The 16,735-nt window shown below is 41.9% G+C and overlaps 1 protein-coding gene across 1 annotated transcript; it reads left to right on the top strand.

The window, feature by feature from the left end:
- Positions 1 to 71: 71 nt before the first annotated feature.
- Positions 72 to 4,776, top strand: LOC6550885 (N-acetylneuraminate 9-O-acetyltransferase). Its single transcript, XM_001976796.3, has 4 exons — positions 72 to 634; positions 933 to 1,029; positions 1,109 to 4,488; positions 4,625 to 4,776. The coding sequence occupies exons 1-3, from the start codon at positions 358 to 360 to the stop codon at positions 3,333 to 3,335; spliced, it is 2,601 nt and encodes an 866-aa protein (XP_001976832.1). The 5' UTR covers positions 72 to 357; the 3' UTR covers positions 3,336 to 4,488; positions 4,625 to 4,776.
- The last annotated feature ends 11,959 nt before the right edge of the window (positions 4,777 to 16,735 follow it).

Raw genomic sequence — 16,735 nt, 5'->3', positions numbered from 1 at the left:
ATTTCCTATATTGTATGTTTCGATAATTAATAATTTATATTATTAACGATCTTAGCCCTTCGCAGAGAATCCATACATCAGCTGTTCGGTATCGATATTCTTGCGGCGGGGGTGGCGGGCGATAGACGCGGTTGCCTATCGGCCGGCGAAGCAAAAGCTAAAGTAAAGTAAAATAAGAGCAAAGCAAAAGCGAAACAGCAGGCGAAAGGAGGAGTCGGTGCCCAAGGAACTAGCGGAACTGGGTTAAACCATGCCCATGCAATAGGCCACATTATCTATAATATAGGCCACACTGTCCGACGAACACCGTGTGGTGGTGGAGGAGGAGGAGAAGCGGCGGCAGACAACTTATAAATTATGGAGCTACGCGAACTGCGCGGTGGAAATGGAGGGAGTGGTGGAAATGGAGGAGGCGTAGGAGCAGGTACACCCGGAACCTCTGGGACGTCGACAAATGGATCCCCAAGTCCCGAGCTAGGCGGCATCTGCATTGGAGGCGCCGCCGGAGGACAGCGTATGCCCACCAGAGCGGATATATTTATGGAGCAACTAAACGCCACCAATGCTAAGAAGGTGGCTCTGCTCCTGGTCCTCGGGTTCATCGTCTATCACGGCCTGCTTAACTGGAATTACGGTGGGTTCAAGGTTTCAAGATCTTTAATGATCTAAGTAATATCAAAATCATACATATTTTAAGCTCACAAACGTATTGCAATAGGTCTCAACATTTAATATAGTAAAAAAGCTTTAAGGTAAATCTTAATCAAAAACGATTATATAAATATAGATAATCAAGTCAAATATTAAGATCAGTCCCCATATTCTGCAGTTGTTGGATGAACATAAATCCCATGTAAAGTTCATAGTTGGGATGTTGGCTAAAATTTCAAGCTTATTTTTGATATTGATTTGTTGGTTTTGTTCTCCCGCAGGCAGTGACTCCTGCCAGTGGCTGTTGTCCAAGGGCCGATTCAAGGGCGACAACGAGTGGCAGCCGTACGGTTGCATGGTGCACAAGTACTCCCTCACGTGAGTAATCAACGCACATTCCCGACAAGATAACCCCCCATTAATGACTCACCCAAACCGAAATTCTCATTATTTACAGTGACACAAGGCGCTGTTTGCGTTACCTCGCCTTCTTCGACAACAAAAACAACTTTGTGTTCATTGGCGACGATAGTATCCGGCTGCTCTACGAACGATTTGTGGAGCAACTGCGCCAGCCATTGGCCGCGGATGAGGTGGCCGACGAGGAGGACAATAACGCCTCGGTGACTGATGGCTCAGCTCGTTTCGAGGACAAGAAGCTGCATATGCTGGCCCAGTACATTCGGGCGGAGGAGGTGAGTCCGTCGCTTGTGGAGCAACTGTACCGCCTGGAGGCCGAAAAGCAGCTGTCCTCTGTGTACGTTGTGGGCTTCACCTATGCCGGTTTACTCGCCGGCAACACCACAGACGACGTGCTGCGGCAATATGCCGCCAATCTCACCTTGCTGGTAGCTCCGTTTCATCGCCTGGTGGCACAAACGTCGCGGGTCCTCTGGAAGCTAGCAGACCGTGTGGACGAGGAGAAATTGCCACCGCACTGGAAGCTGCTCCAGAATGAGCACATCGATCGGTTAAATCATGTGGCCAGGGGTGTTTTCCGCTACACGGAGGCAAGTGCTTGGGAATCCGCCTGGCACATAGCCAATGGTTTGCTGGACAACGCCGTCGATGGTCATCAACTGTGCGCCCATGGCCAGCGACTAGAGGTTCAGCTGCTGTGGAACATGTACTGCAATGACTACATGAACTACAATGATGGCACTTGCTGCAGCAGCTCTGAGCCGTACACCACGCTGCAAATAGTGGCATACGCCTTGTTTGGCGTCTGCATGGCGCTTGTGTGTGGCATGTGTCTGCGCAGATGGCTGCTGCATCTCCGAGGCCAGACTTTGTACGTGCCCTTGCAGCAGCAGCAGCAATCTCACGAAGGAGGAAGAGCAAGTGGAGGATCACCGAGTAATGCCTTATCCGCTCTGATAACCGACTATGGCACTCCCATGGTGGCGCTATCACTGCTGGGCCTAATATTGGCCTATTTCTACCTCTGCGATCGCACAAACTTCTTTATGAAGGAGAACAAATACTACTCTGAGTTTAGCTTCTGGATACCAGTGGGCTATGTCTTTGCCCTCGGACTGTTTTTTACGGAGGATTCACGGTTCACAAAGGTGCTCAATCGCGATCAAACGGATGAACTGCGTGGCTGGATACTGCTGGTGGTGCTTATATATTATATGACCGGAGCACAGCGAGTGCTGCCCATTCACATGCACATCAAGCTGTTGATCTCTGGATACTTCTTCCTTACCGGATACACGCACTTCACGCACATGTGGCAGACGGGTGGCAGTGGCTCCCTATTCGTGCGCTTTTTCCAGGCCATGTTCCGAGCAAACTTTCTCAGCGTACTGCTGTGTTTCTGCATGAACCGGCCGTATCAATTCTACTATTTTGTACCACTACTATCCTTCTGGCTGTGCATCGTCTACTTTGTGCTGGCCCTGCCACCACGAATTTCGTCCGCCTCGGTGGATGCTAATCCGCTGCACTATCTGTATCTGGTGTGCAAGTGCATTGGTTGCCTGGGCGGCATCACGGTGCTCTTTATGTCGGAGGTATTCTTCGAACGAATATTCGTAACGCGACCGTGGAAGGCGCTGTTTGTGACCACTGACGATGATCTGCACGAGTGGTGGCATCAGTGGAAACTGGACCGGTATACGGTGGCCTTTGGCATGATTTATGCCGCCTGCTTTCACATTGCCCAAAAGTACAATGTATTCGATGACAACAACCATGGGAATCTGTTTTCGCGGAGGACATCAATATCAGTGACATTGCTGGCACTGCTGGGCGTTGGAGTGTACACTTCGTTCTCGTTCCTTTGCCGCAACGTTCAGAACTGTGAGGAGATCCATTCGTATATCCTGTTTATACCGATTGTGGGCTATGTGATCCTCAGGAACATTTCGGGAATCCTACGTACTCGATACTCGGCGTTCTTCGCCTGGTTTGGCCGCATCTCGCTAGAGCTGTTCGTCTGCCAGTATCACATTTGGCTGGCCGCCGATCGGCACGGAGTTCTGGTGCTGTTGCCCGGTTTCCCCACGCTCAACATGATCATTACATCGTTCATCTTTGTGTGCGCCTCGCACGAGGTACATCGCCTAACCCAAATCCTGCTGCCGTATGCGGTGCCCAGCGACTGGCGTCTGGTCATGCGAAACTTCGTCATCTTCCTCATCGTTCTCATACCCGTCGCCCGATCGGATGGGATGTTCTGATCCTGAGTGATTCGCAATCCAATTGCCGCCCAGGTATTGACCCAAAGTATTCGATAGATAGCAGATCCTTCGGCAGAAAAAGAATGAGCGAACTTAAGTGTTTAACTTCAGGGTGGAAAGGTTTTGTATCTTAGCTTATGACTTTAAAATCCTTTTGCCATATCTCAATACTTTTTAAAAGATACTTAACCCTAAGGCCGTAGGTCAAATATTTGCTTTCATTTTCCTTAAGAAAACCAGGATCTGGCATTTTTGCAAAGATTCAGACAAGACAATAATTTAATTTGTTAATGTTAGCTCATTATGTTTATACGATTATAGTCGGGATCAGATAACTTTCAGTTAAAGTATATTGATTTTTGCATATTTACCAATCGATCCACCCTAGTTTATAAAGTGCGTGTCATAGCTATAAGAAGAAAATTGTAGTCTTGTCTCGAAAAGGGATAACTTTACTTAATCGATTTGGCGTTATACAAGTTGTTGAAATTATTATTAAACCTACACTTAACTTAAGTAGCTCAATGCAATTTAATTTGTTAGATTAAAGCTCCAAAAAACTATTTGTATATTTGCTTTAAAAGAGAAGTCGCTAGCTGGCGTTCTTTATTGCCAAAAGCATCAGCAAAATTACAAAAAATATGGCTTTACCTTAACTGCACAGTATTCTTATGGTTCTGAAACGCACTGTAGGCACATAGTAAACTATACATATTAAAGCATGATATATATATACGTATATGTATATGTATATCGGAATAATTTGCGCCTATGTATACTATACAACCTAGGGTTAACATAGCTTTAATTAAATTTTGCACAAATTACTTAACAACTCAACAAACCAAACACACTCACTCAAACACAAGCAGCGGCAAACCAAATGTATGTATAAAGCAAGAGAATAAAGCAATGGATATACACTTATTTGACACACTGTATGCCGCCGGTCGGAAGCCATTGGCCGGAAAATTTATCACACTTTTCGAGAAATATGCAACTTTGAACTGGCGGCCACTGAACTGGGCATCCCCTAATGCGGGCACATGGAAGTTGGAGTGCTGGCGTTACGCGGGGCAGGGATTGTGCTAATTGACATGCTGCAAACAAGCTGCAACTACGTCCAAGCTGCACTGAGGAAAACTATCTGCTGGTAAGACCCATCATTTCTATCGTTGTGGACGCAGCTGGAAGACTGACGGCAGCTAAGGTGCACGACTATAGTACTTGTATATGTAAGGACTGCAGTTAATTTATTATTTCATTTGTGTTCCGAACATTTTCTTCAGTGTGGAAACGCGGGTGGTGGCAGAACATACATTCCATTCACAAAAAGCATTCATTCACCTCGCGACAGTAAAAAGAGTTGTGCCCCTCAGGATGTGAGGATGTGGATGAGCGCACGGATGAGGATGAGGGGCAGTTCCACGCGCCTGCAAAGGTACATATTTGCATACATAAGTAGACACACTCCTGGTTAATGAAGAACTTAATTCGCATCACAAACAGAAGTTTGTCCCCTTTAAGTGGGAAATGTTTCGGTTTTAAGGTTTTAAGGCAAGCGAACCGCACGAAATCCATTGGATTTGACGGCATCTAAAATTAGTTTGTTCTTTTTATATAAACATATAAACTTGTTGTACGTCTTTGTATTCGAGGAAAGTTCCTAATTAATTTATTTGTTCTTTCGTTTTATTTATTTATTTATTAGAAAAACCTTTTAAAAGGATATTTCGCATACCATAACATGACAATTACTTGTGCATTACATACATACATGGTCATTTAGTAGAGGCAGAGAACAAAAAAAAACAAAAAGGAAACAAAATCTGAAAAGAAAGGTAAAATTCTAAATTATGTTATATTTTTTTGATTTAGTAAAAGCTCATTCAGCTTTGGGCTTCATTAATGGCTGGAAAGCTTAAGGTTGGCGTCAACAAGTGGCTTTTTCACCGCTTTTCCACCCCCACATCCGGATACATGGAAGCCAGCGCTTTTCTTAGCCGCGAACCAGGTCAGTGAGCCGCAAAAAAAAACGCTTTTGAGTGGGAGCCAAGCTTTTCCGAGCCGCCCGAACTCGGCTTTTCCGATGCACAGCTCGCCGGGCCGAGGGAAAATGATTTAAATTCGTTCGCTCAGAGGCATCGGCACCCAGTCATCGGCCGAAAGTGTTTGGAAACGGTTCGTTGGCATTCCGACAGGAGCATTTAGAACCACAGCAGTACAACCGCCTCAGTCGATTGGGCGCCAAATAATCGGTTGGGCGCCAAAAAATCAGATCACCTTCGGCAGTTGCCCCAAAAATTAGAATTCAAATAAAGAAATTGGCGCCCAGCAGAAACAAAGCCTGAGAGACTTACACTGCTGTGGTTTCTGAACAGTTTTAAATTTTTTGAAGTGCCAAGGAAGCGTTTTCAGTGCCAATGCCGAGTGTTTTCCAAGTGCTATTCAATCCAAATTATTGAATTTTAAATTTTTGTCTTGTTTTTTCCTGTTGCTGCAGTTAACATATCAGTGAAAACATATGTACTTATGGAAATGTAAAGTGAAAATCATACGAATCGAAAGGAAATCTTGGAAATCGTTTCAAATTTGTATTCAGTGCTAAAGCATCTGAGAAGGAAACCATTGAGGATTCTGAAATCATACAAACATCTGAACTTGAACTTACCATCATCTCAATTGAACTTCACATCAAGTATCAAACATATATATATATATATTTAATCAATATAACTAATCAAAGTTTTGGTGTGAATCACATATTTAATCTCAAAAGAATATATCTTAATCTAGAGTGTCAAAAGATCAAGGACGATTACTATATACAAATATTCAAACTTAATGCAAACGTATTCACCACCATTTAGATATATCAGTGTTTGATTAAACATAAATCCATCAATGCAATCAACTTGATTAAGTAATATTATCAACATTTTAGACAAGTCTAACTAAACACAAGTATATAGTTCTGTACGATCTATTTCTTAATACACCAATTTAATCGAATAGTCTTAACAAACCCATTTGAGAAAAGCTATTGAAAGTACGCTGAATATTATAAATTACAACACTATTGAATTAATGAACATCCAATAAGAGCCTAAAAATGCATCCCATACTTGATCGTTACTTTAGCGATCGATATCAGATCAAGCTTTTAACCCGCTATCTGATTGAGCTTCTGCGATTAAAAAAGAAAGCAAAGCGCGCTGCCGAATTATCGGAGTAATAAACTCAATTGAAAAAAAAGAAAAGAAAAGAACAATATTACAAGCCACTGTTTAAGCACCGGTTTCAAAAGACCTCATAAAGATCCACAATCCATACTGAATCGAACCAATACTTGCATCGAACTACGATATAAACTCTATTTGCGAAATTGAGAACATCCGAATCACGATCACGAATCGCCATCAAACCGAAGTAAACCCATTATTGATGACTTGGAACCAGAGCTCGCAACTCATGAGGGTCCAGAACCGTCCAGGACATGTAATCTAAGGACAACGCAAGTCGCAGGTGAGAAGCCTTGGGACCAGTGACTTAAACTCAATTTCGTTGTCATTAAGTTGTTGGCACTGCCATTGCTGTGTTGTTGCTTTCGTTGTTATCGTTGTTATCATTATCATTATCATCGCTGTGTAGCTCTTACTTATGTCATTTGCAATTACAAATGCTATTGCGATTACAATTAATGATGAGTACATGAGCAAGTTGCGAGCCCAAAGAAGGTACACACTGTCAGTCGAGCGGGAAAAACAAGAAGGACACTTGAGGAAGCTGGCCTCTTAATGCCTTTTACTGCGCATTAGTGAGGCAAGTGCTTAGGACTTTGGCCGAATGGAGTGCCGTAGCCATCGCCAGCATAGCGTCGCTAGTAGTTGGGTGTCTTGATTTCTACTTTTTCGAGGTTTCGATTTAATTTGTGGATTAAAAACGTAGACCTTCCACCATTCACCATTCACCATTCACTTGGTTGCTTAGATGTCTGGATGTGCGAGTGTCCTTGTGTATCTGGCAGTTAATTAGAATTGCGTTGGCCCGGTTGACGGCTCCTTGTTTTGATTGTGCCAGACAGACGCTGAGACAACTCACGACTTGCCTACAATTTGGGCTTTTCTCCCCACATACTCGCGCCCCATCCATCTCACTTCTGTACACTGAGGGAAACAAACGCTGTGATTGAAAGCCCGGTTCGCTATGATACCACACTACACTTATAACACTACACTTTTACTTCCCATAACGTCGCTTTTTTTTTATGAATTTCAGAATTGTATATTTCAGTATCAACATTGCTACGATAGGCGCTAATGTGATTCAATAGCTGAGTTTCTGTAGTTTTTCCCGGTGCCACGGCGCATACACAGTTTGGTAGGTCCCGAGGACATCGGTGTCCTTGCATTTGCTAAGAGGGTACCATCTGCCTGGTGGCCTACCCTTATGCACATCCTTTCCCCATCTTCCTAGGCGCCCTTTTCACTTGCTTCTTGTTTGTCGCAAGTAGGTTTTTTCATGGACTTGGAATTGTTGCCTTCGCCGTCGTTTCGCTGGCGGAATAATATGAATTTGATTGTTGCTCCTCGCCTGGGAATTTCGTTTGTAACATTCTAGTTTGCCAGAACTTGCGCTAGGTTGCAATAAACATTTGCAAGATAGAAGAAAATGTAAGCCCCATTGATATAATTTCCTCCCAATTATACATGTAAATACGATTTCAATTTGAAAATTATCAAACCCATCACCTGAGTAGCTACCGTTTGAGCCTTTGAAGTGTTTAGTTTTGTCCCGCACATTCACCCACTGCTCGGTTTTTTTTGTTGGGCATCCTGGCACTCTAGACCCCCTAATGTATGCTACACTTTTGTTTTCTCCTTGGTTGTCATTTGCCGCGGGGAAATTAGAGGGCGAAAAAAGTGAAAAGGAAAAAACCAACAGAAATATGAAAAATGCCAAATGTAAACAAAATCAAAAATGCCGGCCATGTCCTTTGGCGTTATGCTCCACATATTTTATTTGTTGCTCCACTAATATATACAAATATTTTCATGGCAGAGGAGAAAAACTGGTAGTCGGAAGGGATGACAGTGAGGCAGTGGGACTGTTGAAATCTGCTGGGTCTGGTAATTTAATTTCCTTCCATTGCGCTTCCACTACCGATTTCGCTGTCGGATGTCCTGTCCTTAGTGGGCAGGACATTGCGAATGAAACAAGTGAAAAATGTAGAAAAATGTGAGGGAAATGGGCCTGGTAATAAAAATCAAAGCTGTCATGTCTGAGCCTCCTTTTAGATTGCATTCACTTAAAACGCTTCCTTTTTAACCATTCCTGACCATTTTTACTTGGCTCACACCCTTTGCAGATGTTTTTAACAACAATTTATAAATCCCGTCGCTTCGCTTTTTTTTCTGTCCCATAAATAATATAGTAGAAAATGTAAATAGATAATTATATCCGACTTCTCTAGATATTAGCCATGCATTCACCTAAAATTTACTAGTTCATCTAGCTTTCAATTGAAGCATTGAAGCATTGAAGCATTGAAGCATTGAAGCATTAGCTCCATGTATGTAATATCGCCACATATTCTTATTGTAATTCTTGCTGTGGTTATTCCGATACATATTCCATTTCCCAATTCAATTTTAATATTCACTTCACATCAGTTGCATGCGGTTTATACTCTGGGTTTTTTCACCCAGTTTGACGGTGGGTTTTTCTTTATGTTCGCCAACCATTTTGCTTGTTTGCTGTTTGTTTGTGGGTTTTTCGTTATTTATAAGTGAAATTTAAAAACTGTTGTTAATGCCAACGATGCGGCCTTTTGTTGTTGTTGCTGCCATCGTTGTTCTTTCCTATTATTTTTTTGTTCATATATGTGCATATCTGTTTATATTTGTGTGCATATATGTATATACTCGAACATATACTTTTGGTTTATTTGGAACTGGAGTTCCTGTTTGTTTGTTTTGCTTATTTGATGTCCAGTTACGCTAACGCTTTCACTTTCCGCCTCTTTTCCCCATTTAAAGCTTTATCCTTATCCTTGCCTCGATTTTCATTTCCGTTTCCGTCCCGCTATTTCCCCCTTTTTACCGTTATGTGATTTAAGTGGCAACATTTTACTCGTTGCCCCCATTCACTTATTGCAATTTGAGTGGAAGATGTGTTTGTTAAATACATGCGCCTTTGTTAAAGGCAATAACCTCTTAAAGTTTTCAGCAATTAATGCCACTTTCTTCCTGCAAGAGCGTGGATCCCAGAAAGCTGGAAAGCTGGATTTTACCCTCATGTGCTATTCCACGAAATTGAGATGCCCAAACAATCTCGCCCAGGATTTCCTTCCTTTCTGAATGCCGAAACGAGTTCCCCTGAATATTCCTCCGCCTATTGACCCACAAAAGGGGCTTAACATTTTTCCGAAAACAGAAAATCAACAAAAACGGTATTGGCCAAAGTTCTGGAAACAACGGGTAGTAGAATGGGAATTCGCGGATGTGTACACATCACATGGTCATAAAGCATGAACGCCTCTTTCAGTTGAATTGTTTGCCTGCGTTTTTGGAACGTTTTCGCCGATAAATCGATCAATCTGATTGAAGTTTATTAGGAGGCCTTCGTTGGTGATAACGATTCTAATTGAATGGTTGAACTGATTATGGAAATATTTATATTAGGTAGTGACTCATTCGCAGCTCAGTCGATAATGCATTTATCTTTACTAACTGCACGTTCGATACGTTGAATTTCGGTTGGGAAAAACTACCCACTGCCAATTCAACAAATTTACAATTCATAGTGAAAGTGCTTGGGGGGAAAAGTCAACAAAAAGCGTGCACTCAAATTTCATTTGGTCATATAGAGTCAATAAACAACTCGGACTTAAGTTTTTCGCATCTGCTTTGCTTCGCCCGAAATTAGAACTTTAAAGACGAGTTTAAATGAGTTCCAGAAGAAGGCAAAAACTTTTTTTTTCTTTTTTGGCAGCTGTGCAATCGCATTAAAAGTCTTCGCCCACTGGCAAAATGAAAAATTGCTCACATTCGCATATGAAAAAGTACGCGATACATGCTGAAATTTCAGCCGCCTACACGGAAAGAATTTGACAGGTTTCGCCTTGAAACAACGAGGATTGCACAGTACCTTTAATGAAAATTATTTGATGCAAGGCGTGTTATAATAGTGTGTATATGAACAGTATTTACGCAGCATTAAAATTATGAAAATAAGGTAAAATTTCCTTTTTTCCCCCGTGCATTTACGCGAAAAAGGTGTATTGTTTTTCACATGTGTGTCTATACCTAACTTCGTACCTGTCTTCTGTTTGAAAATTCATACAGCTCGACGCTTCTTTTTCGCCCTGTGAAATGTCGAAAAGTGTGGGTGTTGGTAAGGAAATGGGAGCCGTTGGGAGGTACATATGTGCTTTATATGCTAATGCGTTTAAAATCATTCAAATCGTGTCTATATCATATACCGCACACGAATATAAACTGAAAACTTTCTGAACTGCCGCACTCTCCTGGAAAAATGTGCAAATGGCAGTCAAATTTTTGGTCGTTGTCCTTGTCGCCGACTGTGCGTATAAATATTTATGATTCGCACTGTATTACTCCATAAACAAGTGTGCGAGTTTGAAGACAAACAAACATAATCATATAAATCTGTGCGTATGAATTCCGAATCCAGAATGCAGGCAGGACAAATGAAAAATCCAATATCGTTTAAAACCCGTCGGTTTGCGATTCGCTAAGGAATTTAAACAATTGAATTACCTGGAATGAACAAATGTAAACTCTTGCCGACAGATAAGGAATATATGAAAATTTTGCTTAAGAAATTTTTAAATCTCATACGCAGTCTTGACGAATTAAGGACACTCTGTGCAAGATCATTAAAACCAACGACCAAACGAAACCGCTTGCTGAAAAACATTTTGTTCGAAAAGCAGAGCAAAGTGAAATAAGATAAATGAGCCAATTTGACTTGGCGTGCGTGTCCCGACCACAATAACAAATAACCAAATACCAAATGCCAGAACCACCCAAAAAGCCACCCGTCGAACCACGATAACCCACACCTGAGCCACATCTGCCATCTCCTTCTTCGGTTTTGGCCGCCTAATAGGCCAATCCATATGCAGCCAAGTCAAGCGTCGAAAAAGGAGGATTCAGTTTGTCAATCACAGCGCGAAAAGCGAATTTTCGACTCGGATTTATTTATTTATTGGTATTTTTATTTTTATTTTTATTTGTATTTTTATTGTATTCGTCGTGTTCGGTCGCGTGCGCCTACAAATCTTCAAATTGGTATTTGTGTGTAATAATTGATTTTGAAGAAATGATCGAAAGAGATTATCCCCTCCTTTGGGTAAGAGCCTCCTGACATCTACGTACATATGTCTGCACGGGGAAAAATGTTGAAGGTTGAGGCTTACATCATCATTGAGTTCGTATCTGTACGCACTTTGCCCAGATTTGAATTTCTTGCCTTAAATTTGTAAAGTTTCACAGAAAATCTGAAACCTGTTGAAATCAATCACTCCCTGTGCACGTAGTTTCTGTAGAAATTAGGAAATAATTAATTTTTTGTTGAGATATATTAATTTACTCAAGATATTAAGTGACCATTCATTAGTTGAGAGCTAGCTGTACCCTTAATTTACATTGTGTTTATTTCAAGGACCTCTGCTGTCCGGTTTTTTGGCACAGGATTTTGTGAAGCGTGTATTCAGCTTGTTGTTATTTGCCTGTCAGTCGAGCGAGCGCGTTCATGTATGCTGTTACAGAGCGTTTTCCACCAGGCTCCACCATTTTCCACGGCTATTTTCCTCGGCTATTTTCCACCTAGCGCCGTCTGCAGAAATACAAAAAATATCAAGTAATACAGAAAAAATGCAACTCAACTCGAAGTCGAAGTCGAGTCGAGTCGAGTCGAGTCAAAAAGCCATTAAGTCGTCGATGTCAATGCACCCGAACGTGGGGCCAGCTATTCCATCAGAGGCCAAGTGGCCCAGGAGGACTTGCTGCGGGCGCAGAAGGAAAAGTCCCTGGATATTTATTGACATTTAAATGGACTAGCCGGCAGGTGTGGTGTGGTATGTGCTATAAAATTGAGAGATTCCCAGCTATTTTTGCCTTCTTGCCGCCGCTTCCTGTTGCTATTGATCTAATATTTATGGACTAATCAGACATAAAATTAAGCCCTGGGCCTGTTGAAGGTACTTAGCCGCTGTGGCACTCGGCCACTTTCCGGCCCTCTTTGTTCATAATTAATCGGTAGCCAACAGAGCGGATACTTAATAGGCTCAATCAACACGCATTTCGATTTTGTCCGCCTGCTGATACAATTGAAAATGCCATTGCTGATCGGCGATAAGAGCGCTTAAATTAAACCCACTTAAATCCAACGCCTCCGCATTGCCAAACTAATTATGAAGGACTCGGTCCTTCAGCTTCCATTTTACTTTGTTTCCCCATTACCCAATCTTGAAGCCCCCGTGAAGCGAAAACCCTTGGGAATATGGTTTCAATCAGCATTTCTTCACTGCGGGAAAACTCCTTCTTAATTGTGGTGTTCAGTTCAGTTCAGTTCAGTATATGTCATGTGTTCTAGACCTTGGGCCGGGACATGTACACGTACTGAATGGCCAAAAGTTGAACGCAATATGTTCTTTGTTCTTATATCGGAGATATTTGAAATTGAATTGTTTTCTATAGTTGGGGAATAGTCCTAAAAGCATAATCCCCCATCTAGCAGTGTACGTGGAACCAGTCGAGCGGTTCGATCAGGGCTTTGTTGTGCATAGTATGTATATCTTATCTTTTGGCAGCCAGGCAGGCATTTTATCTAAAACAGAAACTCGAGTGCTCAATGGTAGTGTGGGGCTGAGGTCCATGGGCTGTGGTGTTGTGGGGATGTGGGTGACACATGTAACCTCTCTACGGACCCGAACTCCAGGTTTTAGTTGCCGGAAAACACAACAAAACCCGCGCAACTCGAGAGGAAAATGGAGTACTGAGTGCGAGGAAGGGGTTTTCGGTTAGCCCGCGAGTTAAGTGGCTTCCAGCTGGGGGATAAAGTGGTTGTAAGGCCAATATTTGCTCCGGGCAAATATGAATACACGGTTCGACTAATTACGCGCTCGCAGCCCTCGAACAAAATGGTAACTAACAAAAATTCAAACACAGAAAACGGGCCCCAAAAATATCAGAATGACTCATGGAATACGGCGGTATTCGGGCCACAGGAACAGTCTGTTTGAATTAGGTTAATGGAAAATGTTTCACAGTTTCAATCCGTATTTGGCGTATGCGTGGGTTTTATTTAATAGTTATTCAGTGGATACCCGAGGTGTGAAAACCATTGCAAATCATCAGTCAGTGCGATTCGCTCCCTGTTATCAACCCGTTGCGAGCTGTCAACATTGGCTGTGAACTCAGTTGATAAATGCCATTTGTGCCTCAATTAAAATCATTTTAACACCTGTTACACAGATTGGCGCTGACATGGCGGCAACGGATTCGCTGTAAATTGATATATGAATGTGACAGTGAGCGATTTTATAAGCGCGTAACATTGGGGCACCAATCGAAGTGCGAAAACGTAAAGGTTAGAACATGAATTTCCTGTGACAGCAAACTGCAGCGATGTGGAAAATGTGTTCAACAAAAATTAAATCCAAATCTCTAATGAAGTGCAAAGCCAAGGTGGACGGATAGAAACCACAAGACCAAAAGAAAAAAGCTCATATTGCGGTACATTCGTTGGAATTTTTATAATTACAAAATTTTTATCTGTCAGTTGCAGGCATTTCCTATCTCCGACCAACCAGCGTATTCGTTGTTCAATTAATATTTTCAATAATTATGAAAATAACTCAATCGTACATGTGTGTACGGTATGGTTTTATTTAGAAAATTAAAACCAGTTCCAGGAAACAAACATTTTTGACTCACAACTTTGGCTAGGCACGCAACGAAAATGTGATTAAAATCCTTGTTCTCCTTTGTATACATTGCTGATTTCGGTATAATTCACGGTCCTTTGTTTACTGTGTTTACACCAAATCCGCCTCGCATTTCGAATTGGCAGTACCCACCGAATTTTAATAGAGGCCTATTCAAATTCCAGCGGCCACCTGCCTGCTGTTTACAATTCGAACCGAGGTGGTGGCGGTCTTTACAAAAGCGTCTAAACTAATCAACAGGAGCAGTTTGTTTGGTGCCCTGCCACCTGAATTAAATATGAGTGTGTGGTGGGTGGTGCATAAATTGCGAACAAAATGAAAAGGCTGCTTCCCATTATCTTTTCTTTGCGGCTAAGCTCTTCACTTGGGACTCCATTTGCAGCTTCATTTCAGCCAAGGCACCTTGCCACCACACACAAGCACACAAGCACACAACAACACACGGGCAATATCGATTTAATGTAATTAAGGTAAAGCGGCACTATAATAAAAATGTGTCGCCGGCAGCACGCACCCAGATACATCAGCCGCCAAACTTAACCGTCTTGTCCACGTTCTCGTCGTCCTGCGGCAGCCGAATAAAAATCAATAATTAAAGTTACTTCCTCGCAGCTGTTGAAATTGTGAGGGGCTTAGTCCTTAAAGCTAAATCAAAGAGAAAAATGGGAGTTGGGTAGAGGGAGGAACCGAAACTCGAACCGATTACAGCGATAACGATAGATTCTTTGACATTTCGTAATGACAGTTTTTGTGCGTACAGTGCAAAAGTACAGTTGGCCCAAACCGGATAAGCTGTTGAAAAAGTGCAGTTATGTTGGAAAAAGGGTGCTTATAGGTGATTTAAAATACTGTCAAAGTAGTTTTTGCTCGAAAAAAATACGGCTTACATTTTAACTGTTGGTTTAACTGAGGGGCTTTAGACCAATTACCCATTTAGTGAATATTTCAGTAACTAAAGTTCGCAAGAAAATCACTCGCTAATCTTTTTCCGCATACATGTATTCCAATTTGCAGATTTGCAAATGTAAATTGACAACGTACAAGGTCAAATCAAGGTTTTTCTTCCCTTTGTTCCTTGTAAATATAATATGGAAAAAATTATTATGAATAAAATCTTTAAAATATTCAGTTGAAAAGCGCAGTAATGCTGAACTCTGTATACAAATGATATATGTATATTACTTCGCAAGCCTTAGTGTCAAAACCAAATTTAAGGGAAAATAAGGCACAATTAATAACTAATAAAGTACAAGCCACTTATCTCGGCATATGTAATGTACTTCTCTGCCTTACAATGTGGTATTGTAAATTGGCAAATTTTTCGTCAAGGGTTTTGACGGAAAGTTCCTGCTCATAATCAGTTTGTTCTGAAATGTCACCGCACCTTTTTTGTTAAGTGACATACTACATGTTTTGGGCAGATAAGGAGGCTGGGCGATGGCCAGATGGTCGAAACAATGACCAACTGCAGAGCGCAATAAATCATAATTCGTTAATTTCAGTAGTCCTTCAATATGCAATCCCTGTGTTTTAAAGCTACTGTACTCGCTCTAACCAAACAGAAAAAAAAACAAAAAACAAGAGAATCCCCCATAGGCGTCGCATTGGTCTAGTTTAATGGTGATTAATGATCCAATTTTTTGACAGGGACAGCTGGAGCGAGTGAAAAACAAGCTAAAATGAAAGTGTAATAATGCATAATGTGTGTCATGCAAAGTAATAATACAAAATCATTTTGCGCTCCGAAAACAACCAATCAAAACGTGGACTAATGGTCCCGTATCTGTGATACATATTTTCTCCCCTGTATACATGTACATATTTGAGCTAACAAATGTCTGCACACTATTTTTGTTGTTTGCTAAAACAAATACGTAATTTTTCTTTCAATTTGAATGAAGACTTTAAGGCTTTCGAACGTTGGACTATTGATTTAAACTGCATTTGAGGAATGCCCTGGAAAGTTGCTACCCTTTGCGAAGCTGCTCAAGTTTTTTGACAGTTACAGACGCCCAATGCTGTTTGTATGTATTTTTTTTACTGCACCGCAGTGTATATGTACATATGTATGCAGTTGGTGGACCCTCAAGGGCTGGATCATTTGCATGAACCGTATCCGGATTCTCGTTGGTCCTTCTGGATTTTCGCAGTGTCAGTGTGCCGGGCTCAACGTACTTGGAGGTTTAAAGCGGCACCAGGAAGACAGCCATCTGCCGCATCCTTGGCTTCGTCCCGGCAATGGTGGGACACAATGTTGAGCACCTGGAGGCGCATTGCGGCTAAGTTGATTCCAAGGAGCGAGGCTTTGTAGCCGCATTCCCATTCCTCTTTTGCCAACAATCCGCTTCCATTTCCCATTTTCCATTTCCCATCCCATTTTCGCTCGAAAGAAAAGCGTCCAGGCGAGCTGTCGGCATCATTCGTC

This window comes from Drosophila erecta, unplaced genomic scaffold, assembly GCF_003286155.1.
Source record: "Drosophila erecta strain 14021-0224.00,06,07 unplaced genomic scaffold, DereRS2 tig00000126-arrow-pilon, whole genome shotgun sequence".
Lineage (NCBI taxonomy): Eukaryota > Metazoa > Arthropoda > Insecta > Diptera > Drosophilidae > Drosophila > Drosophila erecta.
Note: the sequence above shows the minus strand (reverse complement) of the source record. Positions and strands in the feature narration are given on the sequence as shown.

What these genes read in the sequence shown, in the direction of transcription:
- LOC6550885 (XM_001976796.3), top strand. Translation starts at nt 358, where the DNA reads ATGGAGCTACGCGAACTGCGCGGTGGAAATGGAGGGAGTGGTGGAAAT. An exon ending in CCTGCTTAACTGGAATTACG is followed by an intron (nt 635 to 932) that starts GTGGGTTCAAGG and finishes GTTCTCCCGCAG; the next exon opens with GCAGTGACTCCTGCCAGTGG. An exon ending in GTGCACAAGTACTCCCTCAC is followed by an intron (nt 1,030 to 1,108) that starts GTGAGTAATCAA and finishes CATTATTTACAG; the next exon opens with TGACACAAGGCGCTGTTTGC.